Source organism: Gigantopelta aegis, chromosome 13, assembly GCF_016097555.1.
Source record: "Gigantopelta aegis isolate Gae_Host chromosome 13, Gae_host_genome, whole genome shotgun sequence".
Classification (NCBI taxonomy): domain Eukaryota; kingdom Metazoa; phylum Mollusca; class Gastropoda; order Neomphalida; family Peltospiridae; genus Gigantopelta; species Gigantopelta aegis.
In genome coordinates this window covers 22654663-22676669 of record NC_054711.1, presented here as the reverse complement: position 1 = coordinate 22676669, position 22007 = coordinate 22654663, and the positions used below count along the sequence as shown (strand labels likewise).

Here is a 22007-nt window from a genome sequence, read left to right as displayed (position 1 = left end):
TATGTGAAACAGCCCACCGACAGCAATTTTGAGCCTGTCTTTGGCAATTTTTAACAAAAGTGACATTTGCAGCAAATAAAATGACTGAAAGGTTATTTTGCTGTATGTAGACATATTTCAAATGTGCAAATGTTAAATATTGGCAGATAATGTACACCAGGTGTATACCTTTCACCATTGTTGAGGAGCTTTACCATCGGTGATGCTCTATCTGTGGCAATTTATATCTTAATAACAGCAATGGCTGTCAGAGCCGTCATTAAGTTCGAGCCCTGAAATTTTGAATTGGGAACTATCAGGGTGGAGTGTTTGAGTTTTTTTACTTTTTGACTAATTCTGGTGTGTACAGTTATGCCATGCATATATAGAAAATCCATGCATATGAAAACCCCCCCCAAAAAAACATTGTTTTGAGAAGGTATTTAATAATTCGACAGTAATTAGTATAGTGGGGATTTTCCTGTTTGTTTTCAACTTTGTTTTATTTATTTTTGAATCCCAAGTAGAGATTTGCATTCCAATTTCATTTGAGTGTATCATTTTGTAGTAATGACCGTGTGAATAACCACTAGCCATCTCACATTCATACAATATGTTAATATAACAATGTAACTTAATAATATATCAATGAATAAATAATACATTCTTTTGTGATAACATACTAATAAATATAAATGTGTGATAATAATACTCTACAAATAAACTACATAATAGTATGACACTTTATTAATATGCATTTGAATAAATAATTAATTCTATATTATAATAATATTAATACACTAATGAATAAAAAAGTGTGATAACATATTAACATACTGTAAATAAACTACAATATATTATAATAGTTACATGTATTTGTCCATGGAGTATAATAATTAATACACTAATAAATGAATAGTAAAATTACATACAATGTATTAATATTCTATTTATAATACTATGTATTATGTTCAAACAATAACACATTAATTCCCTATTGTCTAATATAAATGCTTGTTGTTGAGGACAACAGGTTGAATTAATTCACCAGTAAATAAGAGATTAATATTCTGATACAATAAAATGTCTGTGTAACATTAATGTACTGTTAAATAAATAATATAATAATAATTATATTAATATACTGTTAACTAAATATTAAACAGTATATTAATATACTAATCATATGATAATCATTAAAATGTTGCCATTAATATATACTGTTAAATAATTAATATAGAGTATTATAACTATGATAAATAAGAAGCTGTTAAACTATAACAACTGACTAAAATTAACTATATTATTCAAAATAATATATTTTTCTTTATACATATTATCAGTGTATTAAGAAAGTTTAATATTATTAATATATAATGTCATATACATGGTCAATATATTTTTTAAACTGTTCAATAATATGCATGGAAAACACCCCCTATTATTTTTTATTTTTTTTTGTTTTCCATTTCACCAGGATCATTTACAAACATTACCATTTTTCATATTGTTATTTTATACTGATACTGTGACTATTGTTTGCCACGTTCTTATGATTTGTAGGGCCAATATCAACTGTAACTATTTTTGCCACATTGTTATGATTTGTAGGGCCAATATCACCTGTAACTATTGTTTGCCACGTTGTTATGATTTGTAGGGCCAATATCACCGTAGACGATATCCGTACCGATATCGGACCGAGTCACCAAGAAATTATCGAACTCGTCCCCTGCATGCATATCCAACTCGTCCCTCAAGCTATTATCGAACAAGAAATCCACGAAATTCCAGGAACCACCGAACTTACGCCCCCAGGGTGTATGCGACGCCACGCCCAAGAAACCATCACCCGAGGGTACAATTAAATAAAGTTTTCGCTTTCGGTCGTGGCTTCTGTTTTTTTCATAAATGTGCAAGTTTTTCACCATAACTTGCTTCTGTTATTGGCCTGCTTTTTAAAAACAAAAAAAACTTTAAAACATTCTAATGGTTTAAAGCAAATGTTTGAAATATGTACATGCAGGTACACAAAATAGGATTGGTTATTTTGTATGGGATGTTAAAATATAGATAATTTTTAACTTGATGACAAAATTATAAGTTTGACTGTGAAAAGAAATATTGTAAATGAAAGTTACAGTACAAGAATGGTCAACTGACAATCTACAAGTATATATAGTTGGTTTTTTGAAGTAATTCACACAGTTCATAGTAGTAGGTAAAGCAGTAGTATACATTTTTATTTTACTATAGTGTAGTCAGTCTGCTAAATTAGAGGAAGTAAAAAAAATGAGATTAAAAAAAGCCTACTACAATGTATAAAATTATTATATTACATTTATTGGTTAGGTACTCTTTAAAACTAATGAATTTATTATGGATCGAGTATGGTGTGAAAATGTTGAGTATTTTGACATAAACAAAAAAATAAAAATAAACCGTAAATTACATAAACAAAAAAAATTATTATTAAATTTGATGAAAACGACAATATTATGTGTAAACCAGCAAACAATTAATTCTCTTTTTTTGTATGAGATATTTAGAAATAGAAATTTTTATTTTTATAATGGATCCTTTGTAACGACTAACCAGTAACCAACTGGCAGTGTTTAACATTAAGTTGTGTGGTCGTCTATGTATGTTTTACAAACATTTGTAATTCATAAACCATATTAATACATATAACACATTCCATTTTTCGTTTAAAGCAAACTAACATATTATTAACCTGTTTCACACGTATAATAGTTATATAATACTGATCAAATATTAAAAAGAGTATTTCTGTATATTATAAAGATCAGTGTCATTTAGTGATTATTGTAAGGGCCATTTTATGGTTATATTTTAAGACAGCACAGCACATAGCACATCCTTTGGTGTATCATAATACGGTATCTTAAGCACATTCTGTAGCTATAGGCTATAGTCCGTCCCACCCTCCTATGAAGATGTTGGGGTTTTTTGTAAATAATTTCAGTTTGCTTTGATGTAAGCAGAAAAGTAAAAGTGTTGGAAATTAAAAACAAAACAAAAAACAAACAAACAAACAAACAATTTTTTAGTGTTTTTTTGTAAATAATTTCAGTTTCGCTTGATGTAAGCTGAAAAGTAAAAGTGTTTAGGAAATTAAAAAACCCAAAAACAAACCCAAAACAAACAATAAAACCCATCTATTTTTGTGTGTAAAAACCAACAACAAAAAAAACAAAAACCCACCTATTTTTGTGTGCAATTTAGAAAACAATCTGGTTAGAAATAAATAACTTGTATTAAATTCCAAAGTATGAAAAAAGGTGTTCCCCGTGGGACGGGCTATAGGTGGTTATATATATCACAAAAGCTTTCAACTTTGCCAATATCTGATAATTTTACGCTGGCCTCGGTGGCGTTGAGTCGTTAAAACTCACTCTGGGTCCTGGGAGCTGGTACTGGGCTGCGAACCCTGTACCTACCAGCCTTATGTCCAATGGCTTAACAAAGACTCCACCGAGGCCGGTCAATAGAACATTTAATATCCTATTTATTACAAAAGAATGCTGTTTATAAACATGGTTGTCCACTGTAATAATTCTTTAAAATACAAGCAGATACATTTTTAGATTCATTGATAACAACTAATAGTATTTGATGACTTACACAACTGGGGAGTGTTATTTAGATCTGAATCAAGATTGGTTAATAATTATGATTTTGTGAAATAACATTATAATGCTTAAACTAAATTTATTGTTTAACAAATAATCACTAATGCATAATTAATGTATGTTAAAACAATAAGATTAATTGTGCAATAATAATACAATAATTTTATTGATAACACATTAACAAACTGTTTGACTCAACATTTCTGAACATTTCTGAGACAAATAAACAAAGACACAATTTAGAAGAGATTCTAAAATATATGTAGGAATATTTTCCATTTTGAATTTCTCTTGTAACAGGCGAGGCAACTTATGGCAACTTAAAGATTGACTATTATGAAAGCCGAAAGTAATGGAATATCTGCACATTTTTCTCAACAAATACACAATGACACAAGTAAATAGATTTTATAACTGGAAGTATTCCTAATTAAATAAAATTCTTTATATCTCTGTGACAGTTTCAGACTGTGCAATGTCAAATCTGAAAAAAAATGTATGGTGTTTTTGTATATTTGTCTATTCAAATAAACAGATATACAGTGATTTGTAATTGGATTTGTAAGCTTTTTTTCCACCCAAGTATAGTAACTTAAAGCTTTTTTGCTTTTTGTGGTATGGTTAACTATAAATTATAATTCTGTTTTCTGATACACTTTTTGTGGTGACTATAAATTTTAATTCTGTTTTCTGATACGCTTTTTGCGGTGACTATAAATTATAATTCTGTTTTCTGATACGCTTTTTGTGGTGACTATAAATTATAATTCTGGTTTCTGATATACACTTTTTATGGTGACTATAAATTATAATTCTGTTTTCTGATACACTTTTTGTGGTAACTATAAATTATAGGTAACTATAAATTATAATTCTGTTTGTTATAAGAACAGTGCGTTCAGGTAAGGCTTCTTAGTTTTTAAATGAAAGATAATGTTTATAAATTTTGTTTCAGAAACTAGAATATCAGGTGTGGTTCTTGTCACACAAAAAGTAATCATAATAAAATAAAACTGCTAAAAATATGTGTACACATGTATAAGAAAACATTTAAAAAAAAATCATTTTATTTTTTTTGGTTGGGAGTTTCTTTAAAGAGTATTTATATTTAATGACAAAATTCACATTTAAATTGAAACTGCTAAAAATATGTGTATAATTTTTTTTTTTTTTTAAATCATTTATTTTTTTTTGGTTGGGAGTTTCTTTAAAGAGTATTTATATTTAATGACAAAATTCACATTTAAACTGAAACTGCTAAAAATATGTGTATAATTTTTTTTTTTTTTTAAATCATTTTTTTTTTTTTTGGTTGGGAGTTTCTTTAAAGAGTATTTACTTTTAATGACAAAGTTCACATTTAAACTGAAACTGCTAAAAATATTTGTATATGAAAAAAATTAAAATTATAATCTTTTTTTTTTCTTTTTCGGTTAGGAGTTTCTATAAAGAGTAGAATTCTCATTTAACAAATAAGGGCCAACTTAATGGATTGAAACCTTTCTTAATAGGTATGGGCCATTTTTAATGTAGTAGAGTCTTAATAATAGGATTCTGTTAAAGACTAGGAGCCTTTTTTCATGGGCATGAGCATCTTAATGGGTAAGAGCTTATTTTAATGGGATTATTTTAATGGTAAGAATTTATTTTAATGGGAAAGGGCTTATTTTAATGGGATTATTTTAATGGTAAGAATTTATTTTAATGGGAAAGGGCTTATTTTAATGGGTAAGAGCTTATTTTAAAGGCTAGAGCCCATATACTGGATAGAGGTCACCTTTAATGGATGTATGGGCAACTTTTAATATTAAGAGACAACTTTAATGGTTTAGATCTCCTTTTAATAAATAGGAGCCTAATTTAATGGGTTGAAATCTCTTAATGGGCAATACCTTCTTCTAATAGGTTGAAGTCACCTTCATTTGGTTGTTTTATAATGTATGTAGCATAAAATAAAAGGTTATTTCTGCCAAAAATTTCAAAACATTGGTCACAAAGAATACTTATTTTTGGCATAAAGTTTAAAACACTGGTTACGAAGGGTACTGTTTGTTATTTTTCAGGAAGTCTTGAAAACTACATCTGTTTTGGTAAACATGTTTGTGTCCAAATTTCTTTAATGCCCCAACAATGAATGCACGATGCACTATTTTTTGCAGGTGGAGGATTTTTCTAGTAGCACAGTTAAACGTACCACTACTGTTAAAACTACAATAGGGACTACAGCTTCGGTAACCTTTGACATTCATTAATAAATGTTCTAAAAACTTGTCGTGCTTTTGATCACCAAACGTGTGGTCACACGAAAGCATTCTTTGTTTGTGAAAACGTCCATTAACAAGCTTTGTTTTTCAAGCTTTTGCTTGAGAATAATGTACATATCTTATGTCTCTGTTTTGTTCTTTTCTGTTGGTATATTTATGCACAATTTGCATTGCGTAATTCTTATTTCTTTCTGGTGTGGAAAAAAACACAAAAAAAACTACACAAAAATACTTGTCAGTGAATGCAAACACTCTGCACAGACACGATTAACCTTCATTGCCTCAAGCTTGTTCTGCTGGCAATTATTATTCTAACACTAAAATTAACACTGTAACACAATTAACCTGTTAAACTCTAATCAACTCTAATCAACTCTAATCAACTCTAATCAACTCTAATCAACTCTAAAGGCTTCACCACACAATACGAGTGCTTCGTACAAGAATAGCCACGGGAATAGCTGATAGGTGACAAGACAGCATTACGATGTCATCAGTTGCGACGCAATCCGCTGCTATTGTACGAGGCACCAATAACATGTGGTGTTGCCACCTAACCAAAATAACTATGTAAACAATAAAACTGTTTTCATTTTGTTATAATAAAAAAAGGACAAAATTAAAAAATTTACTGGACCCCCTCCCCCCCACTACCACCACTCAGATCCGCCTCTGGTTATCAATGTGTAAAACAACCAGCTTCAGTTTGCATGGAAAATAAGCAAAGAGAAATAGTTAGAACATTGTTTTGTGTGCATGTTTCTGTGTTTGATTTTTGTAAGACACTTCTAAAATCCCACACAATGATGATTGCACTTTCCTGAAATGCATTCTGCCTGAACCATAAGTTTCTGCTTAAAGGGACATTCCTGAGTTTGCTGCAATTTTTAAGATGTTATCGACTAACAGACTTTTTAACGATTGTAATTACATATCAAATATATTTTTCTGCATAAAATATTAGTGGCTGTATATTAAACGTTTTTCTGGTCGGTCTAATATTTGTAATAGCTTAAATTTTATTTTATTTCCTAAAATAATTTTTTTTCTTACATACAAAATTATTTGAAAACAAAATCCAGTTTTGGCTTCTTATACATATTAAGATGACCAGAAACACATTGAATATACAGACACCGATATTCTAAACAAGAAAATATATTTAACATATAAGTTTATTCGTAGAAATATTTTATTAGTCGGAAACATCTGATAATGCAGCAAACTCAGGAATGTCCCTTTAAGAAATGTTCTTTTAATGACAAATCTACCCAATAAGGGAACGAAAACCGGCATCTAATACCATGAATGATTTCTTTGGTGAACATGGTTTTGTTATTATACCAATATATTTCTGGTTTTAAGAAGCTAAAAATAAAACAAAAAAACTTTATTTTTTATCTATTATCGAAATCACCCACCATAGAGAAAAATTCCACTGTTTGGTTCCGCATTTGTTAGTATTTTTGTGTGTTAGAACAAACAAAACGAAAATTATATTATAATAAAATTTAATGTGTTTTTTTAATTTTATTTTTTATATTTTATATAATAATTTAGATTACAATAAATATGTGGGGGGTTTTAAAATTATGTTTCATATGTCAAAGGGTTTAAATTAAAAATTTTGTAGATACAATTTAGTATGTATAAAACAAATTTGGGATGACAACAAAACATTCTGTTAATATTTCTCAACTTTCGGACATATTTTAGCATTTTTTTAATGGCTATATAACATGCACTATTAGTTTCAAGGAAATTGTAATCATCAAGGCTATTTATAGTTGCCTGCACAAACTGCACTGAATGCCAACTGAATGCACGCATGCTCTGAATGTGTTTATGTTTGTGTATGGAAATGGTTTGCAAAATGTTTTATTTTGTTGTTGTTGTTGTGCCAGCTTGAATGCTCAGTATTGTAGTTAAAATCATTGTTATTTTACAACTACTTCAGTGCTATGTTTGCATTATTATTTACCACACAAAATGTTTGTGTTTAATTTGTAAACTAATTGGATGTATTAACATACATATAAAGTCAAACCTTTTAAATACGGCCCCGTGTTTAGATAATTGGATGTATTTAAATACATATATACAGTCAACCTTGTTAAATATCTGCCCATGTTTAGATAATTGGATGTATTTAAATACATATATATAGTCGAACCTGTTAAATATCGGCCCATCATTAGATAATTGTATTGTATTTAAATACATATATACAGTCAACCCTGTTAAATATTGGCCCATGTTTAGATAATTGGATTGTATTTAAATACATATATACAGTCAAACCTGTTAAATATCGGCCCATGTTTAAATAATTGGATTGTATTTAAATACATATATACAGTCAAACCTGTTAAATATTGGCCCATGTTTAGATAATTGGATTGTATTTAAATACATATATACAGTCAAACCTGTTAAATAATGGCACATGTTTAAATAATTGGATTGTATTTAAATACATATATACAGTCAAACCTGTTAAATAATGGCACATGTTTAAATAATTGGATTGTATTTAAATACATATATACAGTCAACCCTGTTAAATAATGGCACATGTTTAGATAATTGGATGTACATGTATTTAATGATCACCAAAAACTCAGGATAGTCACTTTAAAATCCTGATATTTTGTGAGCTAGGATTTTACTTTCATTTTGTTTTGGCAGGACAGTGGTAAAGCATTTGTTGTTGGTTTGGGATCGATTCCCGTCTGTGGGCTATTTCTCGATCCAACCAGTGCACCACGACTGGATTTCATCTCTAAGACTATATGTCAAAATGACCAAATGTTTGACATCCAATAGCCGATGATTAATGTGCTCTAGTGGTGTCGTTAAACAAAACAAACGTCTTGACCGACTCATCATCTTACTAGTGACTCTTTTAAAGGTGCAGACCCTAGTTGCACACCGTGAAAATGGATGCTATATTTAGTTCATCTACAAACCTGTAACACATTTGAATAAAGTTACAACAGAGTGAAGCAAGAGTTTGTAACATTGAAATGGTTAAATACGGCCTTAAAAACTGACTAAAACTCTACTCCAAACACGTATCTGTTACTTCTCGGAGACACACGTGCATTTTAAAAAATATGCATTTTGAGATATTAAAAATACCAAGGTGATCAGAAACACTTCGGTAGTATGGAAATGGATAATCTAAACAATAAAATATAAGTAATGTTTGATTTCAATGATATGTCTTAGTGTTTAAAAACTAGGGTCTGTTCCTTTAAATTAACTTACTTCCATTTTATTATTTGTAATGATTTCAGTTAACAAAAATGGCTTTGAATTAAGTGTTTAAAAACTAGGGTCTTGTGTCACTTTGTTATATTGTAACATTGCAGAAATTTGACAGTTCTGACTGTTTTTACAACTGCTCCAACCCATATCTCGTAAGGAAAACCCCCCAAAAACCCTACCCCCTCCCACCTCCCCCACCCATCAAAACCTATGTTGTTCCGATTAAAAGTTTTCTCTGTATTTTGTATGAACATCTCAAAATTGTGTCAGAGTTTGAAAATACATTAATTGATATTAATGGCTGAAAGTAGTTTAATAGTTATCTACTGATCTACGCATAATTGTAGCTTGTGCATTTGCATACATTTATTTCCTTACATATTTAATTATATAATTACTGTATGTACATATTAGTTACACATTTTCTTAGCACTGTTGAGTTAAATTATATTTTCTGGTTTTGTTCCTTTAGTAGATCACTTTCATCTTCAGTTTATTTTTTGGTTGTTGCCATAGAAATATTATTTCCTTTTTGTTCACCTTTGAATTTTTTATTTTTTTCGCTTCACATGTCGTAGTTTTTTGTTTTTTTCTTATGGAATGAATGTAGTGTAGAGTAATAGATAAATCTCTTCCAATCTATCAAATGTATTTGTAAATATTATTTACTAGTCAGGTAAGGAAAGAAGAAAGATTCAAGGGGAGACAACTTGTTTATTTACACTGAACACTTAATGAGGTGGTAATGCAAAACTGAACAGAATATTAAGCTGGGCTGGGAACTGTATTAACGTGCCCACACCCATTTAAGGTTCAGGCACGCCCATCTTGGACTTAACCTCTGGCATCGCCAGTGACTAATTGCGTGATGGGAGGTAATATTAAGCCAATGTCGATGTGCTGAATTGTTTTGGAATACTTGATTGGATAGCCCAGGATCAACACTGCAACTGCTAAATCATTTGGACTATTCATTGGCCAAAATAAGAAGAAGATTGTTTTGTTTAATGACACCACTAGAGCCATATGGTTAAGGACCACACAGATATTGAGAGAGGAAACCCGCTGTCGCCACTTCATGGGCTACTCTTTTCGATTAGCAGCAAGGGATCTTTTATATGCACCATCCCACAGACAGGGTAGTACATACCACAACCTTTGATATACCATTCGTGGTGTACTGGCTGGAATGAGAAATAGCTGAATGGGTCCACCAACGGGGATCGATCCCAGACCAGTATGGAAGCCAAGTGCCATGACAAACAGTTGTTCAGTTTTGTGTTCTCTTCCTACATTTGTGTGTCCAGTGCTTGTGGTGTGGATTAACATTGTGAGTGACTGCTTCCTGCATAGTTTGTTTCTGTGTATTTTCAGACAACTACCACTGGTCCAGTTATTCCATTGCCGCCACCAAACTACACCTCTGGAGCAAAAGTGAGTACATCTGATAGGGTGGCCATTTTGTTATGTCCAGGGATAGGGTGGCCATTTTGTAATGTCCAGGGATATTGTGGCCATTTTGTAATGTCCAGGGATAGTGTGGCCATTTTGTAAGGATAGTGTAGTCATTTTGTAATGTCCAGGGATAGTGTGGCCATTTTGTAATGTCCAGGGATAGTGTGGCCATTTTATAATGTCCAGGGATAGTGTGACCATTTTTTAATGTCCAGGGATAGTGTGGCCATTTTGTAATGTCCAGGGATAGTGTGGCCATTTTATAATGTCCAGGGATAGTGTGGCCATTTTGTAAGGATAGTGTAGTCATTTTGTAATGTCCAGGGATAGTGTGGCCATTTTGTAAGGAGAGAGTAGTCATTTTGTAATGTCCAGGGATAGTGTGGTCGTTTTATAATCTCCAGGGATAGTGTGGCCATTTTGTAATGTCCAGGGATAGTGTGGCCATTTTGTAATGTCCAGGGATAGTGTGGCCATTTTGTAAGGATAGTGTAGTCATTTTGTAATGTCCAGGGATAGTGCGGCCATTTTGTAAGGAGAGTGTAGTCATTTTGTAATGTCCAGGGATAGTGTGGTCGTTTTATAATCTCCAGGGATAGTGTGGCCATTTTGTAATGTCCAGGGATAGTGTGGCCATTTTGTAATGTCCAGGGATAGGGTGGCCATTTTGTAATGTCCAGGGATAGGGTGGCCATTTTGTAATGTCCAGGGATAGTGTGGCCATTTTGTAATGTCCAGGGATAGTGTGGCCATTTTGTAATGTCCAGGGATAGTGTGGCCATTTTGTAAGGATAGTGTAGTCATTTTGTAATGTCCAGGGATAGTGCGGTCGTTTTGTAATGTCCAGGGATAGTGCGGTCATTTTGTAATGTCCAGGGATAGTGTGGCCATTTTGTAATGTCCAGGGATAGTGCGGTCGTTTTGTAATGTCCAGGGATAGTGCGGTCATTTTGTAATGTCCAGGGATAGTGTGGCCGTTTTGTAATGTCCAGGTATAGGATGGCTGTTTTGTAATGTCCAGGGATAGTGCAGTCGTTTTGTAATGTCCAGGGATAGTGTGGCCGTTTTGTAATATCCAGGGATATTGTGGTCATTTTGTAATGTCCAGGGATAGTGCGGTCGTTTTGTAATGTCCAGGTATAGGATGGCTGTTTTGTAATGTCCAGGGATAGTGCGGTTGTTTTGTAATGTCCAGGGATAGTGTGGCCGTTTTGTAATATCCAGGGGTATTGTGGTCATTTTGTAATGTCCAGGGATAGTGTGGCCATTTTATAATGTCCAGGGATAGTGTGGCCATTTAATAATGTCCAGGGATAGTGTGGCCATTTTGTAAGGATAGTGTAGTCATTTTGTAATGTCCAGGGATAGTGTGGCCATTTTGTAAGGAGAGTGTAGTCATTTTGTAATGTCCAGGTATAGGATGGCTGGTTTGTAATGTCCAGGGATAGTGCAGTCGTTTTGTAATGTCCAGGGATAGTGTGGCCATTTTGTAATATCCAGGGGTATTGTGGTCATTTTGTAATGTCCAGGGATAGTGTGGCCATTTTGTAATGTCCAGGTATAGGATGGCTGTTTTGTAATGTCCAGGGATAGTGTGTCCGTTTTGTAATATCCAGGGGTATTGTGGTCATTTTGTAATGTCCAGGGATAGTATGGCTGTTTTGTAATGTCCAGGGATAGTGTGGCCATTTTATTATGTCCAGGGATAGTGTGGCCATTTTGTAATGTCCAGGGATAGTGTGGCCATTTTGTAATGTCCAGGGATAGTGTGGCCATTTTATAATGTCCAGGGATAGTGTGGCCATTTTGTAATGTCCAGGGATAGTGTGGCCATTTTGTAATGTCCAGGGATAGTGTGGCCATTTTATAATGTCCAGGGATAGTGTGGCCATTTTGTTATGTCCAGGGATAGTGCAGTCGTTTTGTAATGTCCAGGGATAGTGTGGTCATTTTGTAATGTCCAGGGATAGGATCGCTGTTTTAAAATGTCCAGGGACAGTGTGGCCATTTTGTAATGTCCTGGGCCTAATTCACTAAACTCTCGTAACTTTGCGATCTCGCAATGCAATGCTAAACGACTTGCAAAGAGGATGCTTTGTTGTCTAACAGAGCCTAAGATAGCTTTGTGAATTAGGCCTCAGGGATAGAGCTTGGCCATTGTGTAATGTCTGGCTGTCTCTCTCTTCTCTGTCTTTGTCTGTCTCTCTGTGTGTGTCTCTCTCTGTCTCTCTGTCTGTCTGTCTCTCTCTCTCTCTCTCTCTCTCTCTCTCTCTCTCTCTCTCTCTCTCTCTCTCTCTCTCTCTCTCTCTCTCTCCTGTCTGTCTGTCTCTCTCGCTTTCTCTCTCTGTCTGTCTGTCTCTCTCTCTGTCTATCTGTCTGTCTCTCTCCTATCTGTCTGTCTGTTTGTCTGTCTGTCTGTGTCTCTCTCTCTCTCTCTCTCTCTCTCTCTCTCTCTCTCTCTCTCTCTCTCTCTCTCTCTCTCTCTCTCTCTCTCTCTGTCTCTCTCTCTCTGTCCTCTGGCTCTGTCTGTCTGTTTGTGTGTCTCTCTCTCTCTCTCTCCCTCACTCCCTCTCCCTCCCTCTCCCTCTCCATCTCCCTCCCTCCACCCACCCCTATATACTAAGCTGTCATATTAAAGAAATATTCTCTTTCCTCTGTATTCAGCTTCACCTGATTGCTCTGAACCACCCGATGTACGGTGACATGCACGGAATTCGCGGGGCCGACTACGAGTGTCACCGCCAGGCTCGCCAAGCCGGCTACAGGGGAACCTACAGAGCATTCCTTTCTTCGAAAACTCAGAATCTGGATTCCATTATATACTACCCGGAGGACCGAAGGATACCTGTCGTTAATGCAAAGGTAAGCTGTCTTAGTGTGAGTTAAGCATGGTCAATACCTGTTAGTGAGGTTCTCCAGGCCGGCTACAGGAGAACCTACAGAGCATTCCTTTCCTCGAAAACTCAGAATCTAGATTCCATTATTTACTACCCGGAGGACCGAAGAATACCTGTCGTTAATGCAAAGGTAAGCTGTGTTAGTGTGAGTTACATGTAAGCACAGTTTATAACAAAGATAACAAAGCCAGTGCACCATGACTGGTATATCAAAGGCCGTGGTAAGTGCTATCCTGTCTGTGGGATGATTCATATAAAAGATCTTTTGGTGCTAATGGAAACATGTAGCGGGTTTCCTCTCTAAGGCTATAATGTCAGAATTACCAAATGCTTGACAGCCAGTAGCCAATGATTAATAAATCAATGTGCTCTAGTGGTGTCGTTAAACAAAACAAACTTGAACTTTCACCTACTCCGTGAGACTCCACAAACCTATCCAGCCATAACTCGCTGACTCGCTCGTTGACTCTCACTTACTTGCTGCCTCACTCAGTCAGTCACTCACTTGCCAACTCGCTCCCTCACTCACTCGCTCACTCACTTAAATGTAATAACTTTTTCATTTTCTTTGCTACAGGGCGAGATTCTGTTCAACAACTGGGAGGATCTAGTGAGCGGAACGGGGGGTTACCTGAACAACCGCTCAACCCTCTACGCATTCAATGGCAAAGACGTTATGGCAGACTCGGCTTGGTAAGTTGGTTTGCACTCGACATACAGTGTATGTAACTCTACTAGATTATCTCAGTCCAGGAATCAGAAATCTTATTCTCCCTCCCACCCGAACCCCTTTTCCTGTCCTGGATGAAGGAGCCAGTGTAAGTCAGAACATGTGCCCATGACAGGCGTGCGCTACAACACCTTGCTCTGAATGTGCACGTTAAGCCCTAGGACCTGATCAGAAATTTGCAGTTTGATGCTTAGATGGTTAATTTCTGTACATCTGGGGTTTTCTCGGTTATTCTAAGTTATTTTAAGTTATCCTAAGTTATCCTAAGTTATCCTAAGTTCAAGAGTATCCTCTTATGACATTTTGCTGCACTCTTCAAGTCTTTAAAGGGACATACCCTAGTTTCAACCGGTGAAAATTAACACTCAGTTTAGTTAAAGGGACACACCCTAGTTTCAACCCGTGAAAATTAACACTAAGTTTAGTTAAAGGGACATAACCTAGTTTCAGCCCGTGAAAATTAACACTAAGTTTAGTTAAAGGGACACACCCTAGTTTCAACCGGTGAAAATTAACACTAAGTTTAGTTAAAGGGACACACCCTAGTTTCAGCCCGTGAAAATTAACACTAAGTTTAGTTAAAGGGACACACCCTAGTTTCAGCCCGTGAAAATTAACACTAAGTTTAGTTAAAGGGACACACCCTAGTTTCAGCCCGTGAAAATTAACACTAAGTTTAGTTAAAGGGACACACCCTAGTTTCAGCCCGTGAAAATTAACACTAAGTTTAGTTAAAGGGACACACCCTAGTTTCAGCCCGTGAAAATTAACACTAAGTTTAGTTAAAGGGACACACCCTAGTTTCAGCCCGTGAAAATTAACACTAAGTTTAGTTAAGGGACACACCCTAGTTTCAGCCCGTGAAAATAACACTAAGTTTAGTTAAAGGGACACACCCTAGTTTCAGCCCGTGAAAATTAACACTAAGTTTAGTTAAAGGGACACACCCTAGTTTCAGCCCGTGAAAATTAACACTAAGTTTAGTTAAAGGGACATACCCTATTTTCAGCCCGTGAAAATTAACACTAAGTTTAGTTAAAGGGACACACCCTAGTTTCAACCGGTGAAAATTAACACTAAGGACATACCCTAGTTTCAGCCCGTGAAAATTAACACTAAGTTTAGTTAAAGGGACACACCCTAGTTTCAGCCCGTGAAAATTAACACTAAGTTTAGTTAAAGGGACATACCCTAGTTTCAGCCCGTGAAAATTAACACTAAGTTTAGTTAATCTACAAACTTGTAGCACATTTGAATAAAGTTACAACTGAGTGAAACAAGAGTCTGTGACTTTGAAATGGTCAAATACCCTCTAAAAAAGACTAAAACTGTACTTCATAACTGTTACCTTTCAGACACACGTGTTTAAAAAAAAAAGAGAAGAGAAATGCATTTTGTGATATTAAAAACACGAGGATGACCAAAAACACTTCGAATGTATGGAAATGGATAATCTAAACAATAAAATTTAAATAAAGTATGATTTTACTTATCAAAAATGGCTCTAATAGTGAAAAAATATGTCTTAGTGTTTAAAAACTAGGGTATGTCCCTTTAATTCCTCGAAATTTTAATGTCATGGAAATGCCATACAAATTGCATGCATTGGGCACCATTAAAGATTTGCATCTTGACTCTTATAAAGTCTTAGGGGCTGGGATGTAGCCCCAGTGGTAAAGTGCCCGCTTGATGCGCAGTCTGTTGGATTGATCCCTGTCTGTGAAGCTATTGGACTTTTACTCATTCCAGCCAGTGCTCCACAACTGGTATATCAAAGGTTGTGGTATATTCTGCTCTGTCTGTGGGATGGTGCATATAAAACATCCCTTTGCTACAAATGAAAAATGTTGTGGGTTTCCTCTCTAAGACCATGTCAAAATTACCAAATGTTTGACATCCAATAGCCGATAATGAATAAATCAATGTGCTCTAGTGGTATCATTAAACAAAATAAAAAAAACATTTTCCTCTCTGATGCTTAAGACTTAGGTTTAAAATGTACAGAGATGTTGCTAAGGAGCGGGATTTAGTTCAGTCAGTTGAGCACTCGCTTGAGGTGCTTGTGTCGCAGGATCGAACCACCTCGGTGGATGCATTCAACTGATTGGGCTTTTTCTCATTCCATCGAGTGCACCACAACTGGTCAAAGGCCATGGTATGTCCTTTCTTTTTTTTCTATTGCTGCTAATGGAAATGTAGCAGGTTTCCTCTCTATGACTGTCAAAATAACCATATGTTTGACATCCAACTTGCTTAATCAACATGCTCTAGTGATGTTGCTAAACAAAACAAACTTAATCTTAATCTCGTTCCATCGAGTGCACCACAACTGGTCAAAGGCCATGGTATGTCCTTTCCTGTCTATTGCTGCTAATGGAAATGTAGCAGGTTTCCTCTTTATGACTGTAAAAATAACCATATATTTGACATCCAAATTACTTAATCAACATGCTCTAGTAATGTCGTTACACAAAACAAACTTAATCTTTAGATGTTGTCCAGAAAAATGAAGATAAAAAAAATCAGTTCACATTGTTCCTAAAATATTTTTTAATGTTCTCTTTTTTCTCTCTCTCTCTCAGGCCACAAAAATTGGTATGGCATGGCTCAGACAAGAAGGGGAAACTGACCCAAGACAAGTACTGCCACAAGTGGTTGTCGCGGAAACGCAACAAGATGGGACTGGCGAGTTCGCTAATGAAACACATGTTGTTGGACACGAAGGAGTATTCGTGCAGTAACGCGTTTGTGGTGTTCTGTGTGGAAAACACGAGTCGTAAGAATCTACGCTAGCTAGCTGACCTGAATACTGTGCTGCGGGACCTGTGAATGAAACGTGAATGTCTGTTACGTGTTGTCGCATTCTTCTACGAACTCAGTATGGTGCTCACCCAGTGTTTTGTCACCACCGTCTGGTGGCAAGGTCTTTTTTGTGTTTTTAAAGTCTGGGGACTGGATGTACAATGTAGATTCTACCAAGTCATTTGAGTGGATGTTACATCTCAGCAGTCGTGTGATTCTAGCTGTGGTTACCAAGTCACTTGACTGACTGTAGTTTCTACCAAGTCACTTGACTGGCTGTAGCTTCTACCAAGTCACTTGACTGACTGTAGTTTCTACCAAGTCATTTGACTGGCTGTAGCTTCTACCAAGTCATTTGACTGGCTGTAGCTTCTACCAAGTCACTTGACTGGCTGTAGTTTCTACCAAGTCACTTGACTAACTGACTAGCTTCTACCAAGTCACTTGACTAACTGACTAGCTTCTACCAAGTCACTTGACTGACTAGCTTCTACCAAGTCATTTGACTGGCTGTAGCTTCTACCAAGTCATTTTACTGGCTGTAACTTCTACCAAGTCATTTGACTGGCTGTAGCTTCAACCAAGTCATTTGAGTGGATGTTATATCTCAGCAGTCATGTGACGGTAGCTGTGGTTTCTACAAAGTCGTGTGACTAGGTATAGTTTCTACAGAGTCATATGACTAGTTATAGTTTCTACAAAGTCATTTGACTAGATGCAGTGTCTACAAAGTCATGTGACTTGATGTAATTTCTCAGCAGTCATGTGACTAGTTGTAGTTTCTACACAGTCACTTAACTAGTTTCTACCTTGCCATGTGGCTTGGCTATGGTTTCTACCAAGTCATGTGGCTGGTTGTAGTTTTAACAATATCACCTGACTGATTGTGCTTTCTACCAAGTCGGGTGACTGGCTGTAGTTTCTACTGAGTCAAGTGACTGGCTGTAGTTTCTACCAAGTCAAGTGACTGGCTGTAGTTTCTACCAAGTCAAGTGACTGGCTGTAGTTTCTACCAAGTCAAGTGACTGGCTGTAATTTTGACAGACTGGCTGTAGTTTCTACCGAGTCAAGTGACTGGCTGTAGTTTCTACCGAGTCAAGTGACTGGCTGTAGGTTCTACCAAGTCATGACTGGCTGTAGTTTCTACTGAGTCAAATGACTGGCTGTAGTTTCTACCGAGTCAAGTGACTGGCTGTAGTTTTTACTGAGTCAATTGACTGGCTGTAGTTTCTACCAAGTTGTATGACTGGCTGTAGTTTCTATAAAGTCATGTGAAAGGCTGTAGTTTCTTTGCAGTCACTTGTTATCTGATTTTGTAGAGATCTATGCTGCAACAGGGATTGAAATTTACAAAATTCTTCTGGTCTGTGACCTGTAGTGTAAAGTAGTAAACTAGGTGTGTGACTTTAGGTTTAGTTTCAGAAACAAACAAGCTTTAGTTTTTAACTGTGATATTTTAACTGGCTTTATAGCTTTGTGGATTAGAACAAAATTTTCTTCTGAGGGGTGGAAGATGCATGTGCTTCTACCAAAGGGGAACAACCCATGTATAATTTAGGGATGGGTGGACAACTCGATGGAAACAGTTATTTCTGTAGAAAACTATTTATTGTTACTGTAGTCATGGAATTTAATTATCATTGTTTATTATGGAAGAATAATAAAGAGTATATACATATAGTTAGTCTGTTTAGATGTATGACATATTCGGATAAAAAAGCACTGTTATCTGTCTTATAATTGTACAGATATTGTGTTTAACTTCAAACTGGACAAGTCTGTATACACATAGTTAGTCTGTTTAGATGTATGACATATTCAGATAAACAAGCACTGTTATCTGTCTTATAATTGTACAGATATTGTGTTTAACTTCAAACTGGACAAGTCTGTATACACATAGTTAGTCTGTTTAGATGTATGACATATTCAGATAAAAAAGCACTGTTATCTGTCTCATAATCTGTAGAGATATTGTGTTTAACTTCAAACTGGACAAGTCTGTATACATATAGTCTGTATACACATAGATAGTCTGTTTAAATGTATGACTTGTTCAGATAAAACACTCATTCCAACCAGTGCACCACAACTGGACAAAGGCCGTGGTATGTGCTTTCCTGTCTGTGGGAAAGTGCATATAAAAGATTTCTTGCTGGATTAGGAAAAAATGTAGAGGGTTTCATCAGATGACTACATGTCGGAATTACCAAATGTTTGACATCCAACAGCCGATGATTAACTAATTAATTAATGTGCTCCAGTGGTGTCATTAAAGAAAACGAACAAACTATTCGGATAAAACAAGTACTGTTATGAGTCATATAATCTGCATGTGTCATACAATCTGGATAGATTATGTGTAACAAGTCAGAATACATATAGTTAATATGTTTAGATGTAGCAAATATTCAGATCACATAAGGCTGTATAGATCTGACTTATTCAAATTAGATAAGTTTTTATAGACCAAATTTGTATGGATATTCATACTGGATAAGTTTTTCTCCCATCCCTAGCCATGCAACACAGGCGTATTCCATGATGTCAGCCCATGCGGAATAAATCGGTCTTGCATGACCACATGACTTATACTGTTTGAGCTGATATTAATATTGGGTGACATCACGTAAACGGCAAAATAACGCAAGAAATGCTTTTTATATTTCATAAAAACAAGGAAACCTGCAGTCATAATGAAGTTATACTGTCATTTTTGGTTTATATTTTCAGTATAAACCATTTTTGGGTACGATCTTTTCAATGGTTATGATTATTTTATTGTAAGATAAAAAATAAAAAATGTAGGTTTTTCACGTTTTCCCAAAATGCTTGTTTTTCATCTACTGGATGGGAGAAAAATAATCCTTCATTATGTATCCATGTGGGACAGGGCTATTCCACCCTCGGGTACATAATATGATGTCATGGACTCGGCAAGCCTCGTCCCTGACAACAAATTATGTACCCTCGGGTGGAATAGCCCTGTCCCACATGGACACATATGAAGGATTCTTTTAGTCAACAGTAGTGAGTATATCAAATCCAAATTTGTCAAGTGTTACAGACCAGTGTATTACGATCAGGGCCCAGGCTTATAAAACTTTTAGAGTCCATGACTCAGTCTCTAATGATGTCACACACATACAATTTGTATGGCGTTGTGTCATGACATTAGTGAGTCTAGACTCTAAAAGTTATATAAGCACCAGGCTTGAGCTTTTCTGTAAATTTGATTCTTGTTGTGAATGGTTTGGTGACAAAATGTACAAAAAGATTTCATGAACAGCGAGTGTTTTGGCAGTAGTGCTGCTTGTTGTATGGCCAGTCAAGGCCTGGCATGAAGAGTTGGCTATTTAAATCTACATCATGTTGTGTGTATGTGAATTTTTTTTTTTTTTTTTAAAACCTTGTTTGCTTTCATATTTATAAAGACAGGGTGGGGGGAATAATTTGTAATCTCTCGGTAGGTTTTGCTTTTTAGTCAAATTAATAAAAACCCGCTTTATTTTGTATCATCTGTTCATGCAAAAGCATCATTCGTAGAGATGGGAAATACATATACATGTATTTTTTATCGGTAGGCTTCGTTCTCAAGCACAACTAAACTCAAAATATTTTTGAGTAAAAGCTTGATTTGTCTTATCTGGTTTTGCTTTCTAATAAAAAAAAAACCCTCCACCCAACCTTTTATAAGGTTTAAAAATAAGACGTTTTATTTTGACACTTGTGGATTCTCTTTCTCTCTCTCTCTCTCTCTCTCTCTCTCTCTCTCTCTCTCTCTCTCTCTCTCTCTCTCTCTCTCTCTCTCTCTCTCTCTCTCTCTATCTTGGCTTTCTAGTAAAAGTTAAGGAACCACTTTTTTTGTTGTGGGAGGTTTGGGTTTTTAAAATGTTTACAAAAACCACAGGTTTTTAAAAAAAATTAATTATTTTTTTCATGGGTCTTCAGTTAAAGGTCTTGTGACTGATTTGCAATGGGTTGAAGAATAAACCACCAAAAACATAATCATATGTGGCAGTTACGAAATACCTGTTGTTATTTATCCCAGTAAAGGGTTTTGTACAATTACTTTATGGTGCTTCTCTATTAACGTAATTCTCAGAATAGTAAGCAAAGTCAAATTGGTGTGATGCTCTTTACCAAATAAGGAGCCATATACACAGGAATAATAGCTATGGTTGTCATGTGGATCTGCATGTCAAAAGCTTTGTCATTAATAAGACTCAGTCAGGGTAGACTTTTGTTTAAGCAAGATTTGGTAGACATTGTAGTTGTTCCGTCTGGTTTTGACAAGAATCTGTAGATTCGAATCTACAGAGACTGTAGTACAGGACATAACACAGGAAAACAGTACATTCAAGTAACAAAATACAGTCAACTAACAACTCATGGTTCAGTGCTTTATTAAAGTCAGTATTTCAGTTCGTTTCAACTTATTTTCGTGCTTCTATCCAATTAAGGTTCAAGCAACTGAAATTAATAGCGAAAAACATTTTTATAGAATGATGGGATGGCCTATAGTTGACTTTATTGTTGGTTTGCGTTCTGTACTCTGAGATGTCTTATCAGGATTCGAGTAGTGTGGTGCTCTCCACAGTATGGAACATTTCACAGGAGAAGAATGACTGGTTGTCATGTTGATAGAATCTGTAAATTAAAGAAGCAACAACAACCAAAACAAAATCTCAAGGGTAAACCCCATGGTTTAGACGTTGTGTCCTTTAATATACATGGTCATTCTAGATTTAAATTTATATAGAATTTGAATTTCATGTAAATATGTAGACATCTAACATTTGTTTAACATACTCATTGCATGTGATTTATCGTAATAGTTGTCTTAGTTTGCTGAGGAAATATTTGAAACTTGCTTCCAAACACACGGCTGTACTTGTTTAATGAATAGTTTGTACAGTTTGCACATTGTCTTTTGTTACTTCATGAATATTCTTTG

The 22007-nt window shown here is 35.1% G+C and overlaps 1 protein-coding gene across 3 annotated transcripts in view; it reads left to right on the top strand.

Annotated features, from left to right (window-relative positions):
- LOC121387333 (collagen alpha-1(I) chain-like) overlaps nt 1-19905 on the top strand; it is a 199799-nt gene extending 179894 nt beyond the window's left edge. Inside the window, exons 25-29 of one of the 3 annotated variants that reach the window (XM_041518377.1) lie at nt 5792-5863; nt 10541-10600; nt 13286-13483; nt 14096-14211; nt 16831-19905. In XM_041518377.1, the coding sequence (XP_041374311.1) occupies nt 5792-5863; nt 10541-10600; nt 13286-13483; nt 14096-14211; nt 16831-17041 (657 nt within the window). In that variant the 3' untranslated portion in view covers nt 17042-19905. Of the gene's footprint in view, nt 1-1639; nt 1838-5791; nt 5864-10540; nt 10601-13285; nt 13484-14095; nt 14212-16830 lie in introns of all 3 variants that reach the window. The other 2 variants (XM_041518376.1, XM_041518378.1) reach the window with 2 other exon arrangements.
- The last annotated feature ends 2102 nt before the right edge of the window (nt 19906-22007 follow it).